The 8784-nt window shown below is 36.8% G+C and overlaps 2 protein-coding genes across 2 annotated transcripts; one reads left to right on the forward strand and one right to left on the reverse strand.

The window, feature by feature from the left end:
* Positions 1-4603: 4603 nt before the first annotated feature.
* Positions 4604-7908, reverse strand: LOC114525861 (ras-related protein Rab-32B-like). The gene has a single exon (XM_028547321.1). The coding sequence runs from the start codon at positions 6479-6481 to the stop codon at positions 5738-5740; it is 744 nt and encodes a 247-aa protein (XP_028403122.1). The 5' UTR covers positions 6482-7908; the 3' UTR covers positions 4604-5737.
* LOC114525863 (ras-related protein Rab-38-like) lies at positions 7823-8779 on the forward strand. The gene has a single exon (XM_028547322.1). The coding sequence runs from the start codon at positions 7875-7877 to the stop codon at positions 8598-8600; it is 726 nt and encodes a 241-aa protein (XP_028403123.1). The 5' UTR covers positions 7823-7874; the 3' UTR covers positions 8601-8779.
* Positions 8780-8784: the final 5 nt, after the last annotated feature.

Genomic DNA, 8784 nt, shown 5'->3' on the forward strand with positions numbered 1-8784 from the left:
TGCGTATAGCTTTTTTTATCTTAACCCTGTAACATCCCACTTTGAAATCAAAGGCAGTTTCCGTTGGTTTAAATACAAGACTTCACTCCACGAGATGTTTACACGTTCTGCACTTTGTATCAGCTAGCGTAGCGAGGGCAATAGAGCATCTGCCTTCGTGATTGGCGTTCGAGATATGTACACATGAGCACACGAGACCCTTTGAAACAATTCCTTATCAGGACAGGTGCTTTGTGTGTACGTCAAATCGGATTGGTGAAACAATTGCCCACAAAATATTTTGTTTGCCGAAGCTTCACTCTTCACAAACACTGTACACCGCCACGCAAACTGATTTCGCAAAAATGAAAAAGCAAACCAAAGCGATAAAAGTACTAGACAATAAACAAAATAGTTTTAACGAGTGATATCTATCTCCGTTGTATCACATTTCTTCCCTTCCTTATCTTTTAGAGCATAATACGAATACATATCCCATGTAATAAAACGAATATGTGTCACTATATAACCAAAAAAACGCGGGTATTAAATAAGAGCAATGATTTACGGTTAATCTTTTTCACATTTGAAATAGCAAAGGGTATTAAATTATCATTACAACGCCGAGAAAAATACTTAGCGCTCGAAGAAAACACATCAGGCAGTAGTTTGTTTGTTTGTTATCTATCGGCCCGCCATTAATTATACCTTAGTTTGATAACTTGATCTGATTTAATTCGCTGTTGTTTTTGTCTCATTAACACCTACGTGTATGTATAATCAAGGATCTCGAGGAAATTTCGCACTGCAAAACACGGGGGCTAAATCGTGAAAAACACAACCTTCTTTGCTAGCGAATTCGAAGTGAATCTGCGTAGAAAACTCTGTGCAAACAACATACTTCACTCGCAGGTCAAGCGTACTAGACAAACAGGTTACACTAATGACTTTCATGCGTGCGTCATATTTTTTTTATCCTGTCTTTACTGAATATTTTATACATCTCATTTTCATCTGATAGCGTATTCCGTGCCGTTGAGCATTGCCATTTTTTAATGATATTATGTCTCTTTCAAATTCATCCCAAAATAAAAACATAATGATATTTACTATAGATCTATACTATATACATTTCGTTATAGCATCATTTCAAATTCATGAATGTAAAAACGTCTAAGAAAGCATTCACTTGCATGTCTATTTTTCGTTTAAAAGGCGGTATAGGACGTGAACTTGCTAAGCTTATTTAATCGAAGTAGCAATCTATTTGCATGCTTCAGCACAGGCTGAATTCTAAGGTATACTCGAAGCAATTTCTACCATAATGACTGATATGTTACAGGCGAAGTTCCTTCGAAAAAATCATAAAATGTTTCGAAGTTTATCATATGTTGATAATCCCAGCTTATATAAACAACTCAATCATAACGGGGCCTTGGTCCAACGTACGTGCGCAATTTCAACGCATCATTCATGAACTTGGGAGCATAAAAACACTTTGAAGTTCGGGAAGAACTTCGCAAAATCACGTAGACTCAATTGAAAATGACAGTAAAAGGAAATGGGTATAATGGCTCTGTTTTTTTAAACAGAATCTCAAAAGCAGTTGGTGAGAATATTTTGTGGCCGAGCCACCATTCATGAAGAAAACGTGAGTCGTGTACGTCAGAGTTATAAAAAATCGATCTCACGGTTTAAATTTTACTTACCAATGTTTTCTTGTGCTCATCTTACACGTGCAATTCATTGCACATAAATAGTTGCACATTTCACCTACGCTTAGCCTATTTCTATTGTTGTAAAAAAGCGAACATTCGCGCCTTGACTTTGAGACAAGAATAGCCGTGGGGCGTGCTCTGGAAGCTAGTGATGGACGGATACACATGCACATGAAGTCGTAAAAAACACACACGTTTAGATTTAATCCTTTAAGACCTTTCGAGCACGTTACTATAAAAAAAACGTACGAATCCAATCTCGCGATGATGTTGAAAAGGCGATCCTTGAACGAGCCAGTACCTAGCCTTAGAACTTAACGTACATTTTACAACGAACCACTGCCTAAATTTGAGGTGAATGCAAATTTTTAAATGAAATAAAACTCAGTATTGTCGAGAAACAACATTTTGAATTCGCTTTCCGTTTTATAAGTAAAAGGGCGATACTTGAGCCAAGCCAAGGTTTAATACCAGCTTGACATTACAAGAGGAATATTCAAATATCGCTTTGGTATTACAAGCGGAATATTAAGATATATATCTTTGACATCAAAACAAGATATTCAAATATCTGTATGACATCAAATAAGGAATAGTAAATACCCATTTGACATCAAAAGAGGATACTTAAATATTCCTCTGACATCAAATAAGAGATATCTAAATATCGATCTCGTGGCATGAACAGTGAGATATTCAAGGTTACCATATTCTTAAATTTCCCGGCGACATCAAAAGAGGGATATTAATATATCCTTTTAACATCAAAAGGGATAATAAAACTATTGTTTAAAGTAGCAAGGCACCCTTTGGCTATGAAGACCAAGTACTTTAAGTATTGTTTGCAAATAACTTTCCATTGTCTAACAAAGATCGAAGTTTATTTTTGAATAATGCTTGCTATAAGTAAGTTATAAACGCGAGAACACGCCAGCTATATGCTCAATTTAACAATAGTTCAGAGTTTTTCTCGAAGAAAATTTACTAAGGCAGGACACTGCATGAGCTTATATACAACGCGTGGAATGATTTCGAAGTACTCAAAATAAATATAAATATAGAATAAAATGATAAGTTATAAACAACAGAACATACCAGCTCTGCTCAATTTATCAATAGTTCATAGTTTTCTCTTGGGGGAGATCTTACTGAGGCCAGAAACCGAGCTTATACAACGTGCGGAATGACTTCAAAGTTTTCAAAATAAGTATAAATATAAAATAAGTAAGTTATATAAACACGAGAAGATACCATTTATGCTCAGTCAATAGTCAGTCAGAGCTTCGGGAAAAATCTTACTGAGTTAGCCAGGCCGTTAACTGAGGTTGGACTGAGTTCACTGATCTAATATTACACTGGATTATCTGGATATACACTATATATATTCTATATACTTCATGTCAAGGTTGTCTTTATCAACGTAAGACTTGAGATTTATTTAGAAGCTGATTCAAAATGAAGTCTTAACTATTAAAATACAGAGTTACTCATGCAGAAAGACTCTTCCATGCGAGGTTCGCGTGATGGATTAACTCCTCAAGATTGATTTAGAACCTGATGCAAAAAAGTCGTAACTATTAAATACATAACTACACAGAAAGACTCTTCCTGGGGTTCGCGTGATGGATTAAATCCTTAAAATTGATTTAGACCTGATTCAACATAAAGTCCTAACTATTCAACTACAACTACATAGTTACTCAGAAAGACTCTCCCTGTGGTTCGCGTGCGTGATGGATTAATTGCTATCAATTGATACTCCGGAAGTTCTCTCAAATTCTGGCTCAGTTTTTGAAAGGTACAGTTACTTTAACCAGTGTAACGTCAGATTAGTGAATTATCTCGACAATAACATGCGCTTGCTTGGCTCCAAAAACACTTATTGTACTTATTGTAATGCTTCAAAGTCACCGCAAATTTACGACAAACGCCAAATCGATAACAACACGTTGTGTTCAACTCCACAATCCTACAGCGTGCAGCAATTTCGCTAAATTATAAACGTTCTACATGAAACTCGTGATGTTCAGCAGTAATGTAAGAACTCAATAGACTATTGCTGATGTATTTAGCAAAGCAGCAAATTCAGCTTTGCCGTCCAGACTCCGTATGGGTGTCACGAGCACATCACCGACTCATACAACTGCATCACCCACAACCGTTCGTTCAAACATCATATTTTATGCGGCAAACATGACCATACAGTGCAAAGCTGCATTTACTGCTTTGCTAAATACATAAGCAATCGCAGTTGCTTTCTTACATCACTGCTGAGCACACGAGTTTTTATGCAGAACGTTTGTAATTTTGTGAAATAGCTGCACACTTTAAGAGCGTGGAGTTAAAACACAAAGTTTACTAGCGTTTTGGTGTTTGCCGTAAATGCCAATCTAAATTCAAGCTCTCTTTTATAATGTAATGGGGCTCAATTAAAGAGCGGAACATTTAACTATTAACAGCAGTTATATAACGCGCACGCGTTTTAAAACGGTAAACTACAGCTCCGTTTGCAATACCCTAAATTTATTGGCACTGCACGGCTGAAATTGGTACCCGTACCCAATTTTATTAATGTCCAGGCTACCAAAACAATGGCCGAGTACAGATGAAATGGGTACGTTACCTATTTTAGCCATGCCGTGCCAATAAATCGAGTGTAGTGTAAACTGGGCTTACGTCCATACCACGATATCCCGTTCTCTAGATAGAGTATCAGGGTGGTGGACCGCCGCTAAAAATATTATATTTTGGTCTTGTCGAACCCGTCGTATATAAGGTGTTGTAAATAAGACCAATGCATTAGGCTATTATAAATCGGCTAGGTTTTGTTTTAATTTTTCAACTATTTTGCAGATCGTTTCCGCAAATCTTTTAGTGGGATTAGGCGTGTGATCAAATATTAGGCTATCTAATATTTCATCGCAATAAGCTCGTCCACGAGTTTCAACATGCCTCGTCCAAAACCACTCGATTGCCACTCCGGCGCCACGTTCAAACATTTCAAACCACGCAAAAAATCCATGTTCCAGACAGAAATCGTCCATTTCCGTCGTGGAATTCACTACCAAATCCTGACCGATCGATTTTCTTGGCGTTTTCAACACATCGATAAGCAATAGAATTGGTACAGTTGGCGCTGATTTCCGAATTAAGGACTGGAAACGAACAAAATCATCCACGTCCCTGGACCCTTCGGGCAAGATTACGATTATGCCATAAAAAATTTTACGTCATCACTCATTTCCGTCAGAACCAAGGAAAATTCATTATAAGGCATACATGCACTCGTTTTTCAAAAACCTTGGAGATTTTCACAGCGTTTTACGTTTATAACCAGGCTTGTCAATAGAGTATTCAAATATTATTCGTTAAACATAATAATATAGCTTTATATTTGTATTAAATAATTCACATTATTTTGAAAACCTCTTATCAAATATTCACACTTGAATCATCGATCTTGATGTTTTCATGAAGAAACTAAAAACGGTTTTGCCCTTCCTAGTTCCTAGTCAACATTGCGGTTGTCAAATTACAGAATAGAAGAGGTTAAACATTGCTATAGACAGTCCTTTGAATTCTTTGTTTACAGTAAGACAAAGAAATCTTTGTGAAAATACATGCATGGAAATATTTTGCGTATTCATTCAGTAACCTGGCAACCGTGGTTAACATGTACAGAGCAGTTTGTATGATCTAGCTTAGACGTGACATAATTTTGAGGTATTGAAATAAGTAAATAACATGATCCTGGAGCGGCATAGTCGTTCCGACTTGAGCATGTGCTTGTTTGATTGCATCAAGACTAATTTTAATACCTCAAAATCATTTCAATATATCTCGATTAACTGCACGTGACCATGTAAACAGGCTTAAAGTTAAGTCAGAATACAGATGATTAAATAGTTTACAGTTTATATATCACAGGCTAACGGGATTGAGTTGATTTATGAATTATTGGGTTAATCCAAGACGTTTCGATGAATAAATATGTAATTTTGACATTGTTCGTATACGATACGGAGTAAAATTAGGGTCATTCATTTTGTCATTTCTGACGTTCGTTTCTTGTGATAATTTCGTTCACGAGCGTCGACATAGCTCGTCCGAAAACACTGTTCTCTCACCCCGGCACCACGTTCCAACATTTCAAACCACGCGAAAAATCCATGTTCCGAGCAAAAATTATCCATTTCTTCTCTGGAGTTCATTACCAAACCCTGACCGATCCACTTTGTCGATGGCTGAAATACATTATCAACGAGTAATATGATAGGAATATTTGGCTCGAGTGTCCGTATTTCGTTTTTATATTTCAAAACACTTTCCAGCGAATCACATTTCGCGCCCCAAAACACGATGGCGCCATCGGAGTTTCGATACAATTTGCTATTAACGGAAAAATATCTTCGATGCTCGGCTAAATTCCAAATTTTAAGTTGTATCTCGTTGCCCGACGTATCGTACAAGCATTTCACGGCAAATTTAGCCCCTATTACCGGCAAATTATTCGGAGTTTCCGCGATAATACCATCCGACGAGGTGTAGTCATCGATGTATACACCTTTACTCCATCGCGCTCCGAAATAATCGCCGGCACAGGCAACTTTGAACGATTTCTTTCCAGCATACGAAGCAATGTCAACAATGGCTACTTCCGCCTTGTCTGAACTGGTGTCTCTTGTTTTGACATCTGATGAAAACGTGTTCATTTTAAGCTCCTTCTCGCGATTGCCCTGCAGTTCAGAACTGTTGTTCACCGTAATAACACAAGCTTCGGCCATATCTTCGGCTAAAGCACTCGAATTCCGTTGTAATATGTCAGATTTACATAGTATTTAAATAATACTCTTTCATGTTAGCTATATTATTGCCACAAAGAGGAAATTAATGATATGGTTTACGTAATATTTTGGATAATTGCAACATCACGGTGATTGTTTTCATAAAATTTTCATGAAGAAACAATGCCCAGTACATATTTAAAATTCTCGATGATAAACGAATGATAATGCATAAATTTATATATTTCACTGTATTTATCGTTGTCATTTTCAACTGTAAACCTTCAACTCTGAGGGCAAAAAGGGAGAGGGGTTGTAGCTCATATACAACGCAAAAAACTCAACAAAATGGTGCCGTTGAACACTCATCGTATCTCTTATCAGGGCGAGAGTAGAAAAATGTCAGAAATTTATCTTACATCTCTTACGCATTCAGAATTGCATATTTTTGATAGAGCAACTATATTTAGCTATATATTAAAATACAAAAACTGCCGCTTCTAAAATTCACATTATCTGCGAAGTCTGAGAATATTTCAGTATATAGGAAACTATCCCAAAGCACTGACCCTAAATCTCTCGCTACCGATAGTAACTTCACCCAGGCTTGCCGGTTAAAGGGTAAAGATAGTTCATTTTCTAGTGTGTTTTTTCCTCGAAAGATAAGACACAAAAGATTGCTTTCCGGCCTAAAATAGTCAAATTGAACATTGTAATGAAATGCTGCTATTAGACACTTGACCTTCCTGTGTAGTTTGCTATTCTTCTGGATGGTAACAGACTATATCTTAAGAATTTGAATATGCTTTCATTTTGCTTTCAATTATAATCATTATTTATGATTATTCATGATACCGCTGTACACGGACACGCATGCTCAAAGTTATCTGGAAAATTATCTGACAAATTATCTGACAAACAAAAAACGCCGAAGTTTAGAAATTATAAGTTATTATACTAATTTCCACAACTTTGGTTACGTTGACAAGGATGAATGTTGTTATAGAAAAGCCTTTGAAACATACTATGCCGGATAGTAATAGTTTAGCTTGGCGTACACGATCCAAACTTTGCATCCAAGACTCAAACCTTGCATCACATTTTCCAAACAAATATTAGACTATTATATAGCTAAGTATAGCTACAAATAACAACTGTGAAAGTGGCAAAAAATAGCTTTAAATGTCACTTAGTTTAGTGTATATTAGCGGGAACAGAAAGTTTGATCGATTGTCTGTCTTGTTGCAAGTTGACGAGGTCAAATTTAAATCCTTACAATTAACATATTAACTCACGTGATAACTAAAATAATCTCCTTCCGGCCTTCTTTGAATGTGAATTCGTATAAAATTTAGTAACATAGAGGTGGATAGCCAAGTAGAATTTTCGTATAATGGCTAAAGCTTACAGATTGATGGCGACTGAAACTACCAAATCAAAAAAAAACCAAAGTACAGAAGAAAGAAATGAATTTGAAATGACTACTTTCAAGACAAACTGCGAGACAGAACTTGAGAAATGGTATGGCTGTAAGAAGTTACATTTCAAAGTAATTTGCGTTGGAGATTGTTCAGGCGCTTTCAGTAAAGCAGTTTATATAAAAGACTACGTTCTTAAACCTGTAACAACAAAAGATTACTATAGTCCTGTAATAGGCGTCGATTTCGACATGAAAAAGTTGCACGACACGTCAGGCAACGAAATTCACTTACAAATATGGAATATAATGGAATGTGACAGACAACAAGATCCCGGAAGTACAATGTGCAAAGTTTACTATAGATTTACAAGCGGCGTCATTGTTTTTTGGGGTGCAAATTGCTCCTCAATGAAAAGTGCCATAAAATGGAAGCATCACGTCTCTTGCTCGGCCTACCCCGAGACAGATATTCCATTTGTTTTGATTGTTGATAATGCATACAAAACACCACCGAAATGGATCGGTCAGGGTTTGGTAATGGAGTCCACGGAGGAAATGGACAGATTTTGTGAAGAACATGGGTTTTTCGCGTGGTTCGAGCTATGTGAACGTAGTGCTGGGGAGAACAGTGTACTTGGGAAAGCCATGGTCACGCTTATAAACGAAATTTGTTCTGGAAACAGGACATCAGCAGTATAAAGCCGCGTTAATAACACTAGAGGCCTAGATCTGGCCTGGAAGTTTTATTTTTACAATACCTATGATGAACGGCTTAGATTAGTTTTTTGATCAGTTTGTAGCCGTAAAGCCGGTTTTCCACTAGCGATATTTTTCGCGCAAATCGACATTTTACTTTTGTTCCAGAGCTCTCAACTGCAACCAT

This window comes from Dendronephthya gigantea, unplaced genomic scaffold, assembly GCF_004324835.1.
Source record: "Dendronephthya gigantea isolate DGI-Jeju-01 unplaced genomic scaffold, DenGig_1.0 000036F, whole genome shotgun sequence".
NCBI lineage: Eukaryota > Metazoa > Cnidaria > Anthozoa > Malacalcyonacea > Nephtheidae > Dendronephthya > Dendronephthya gigantea.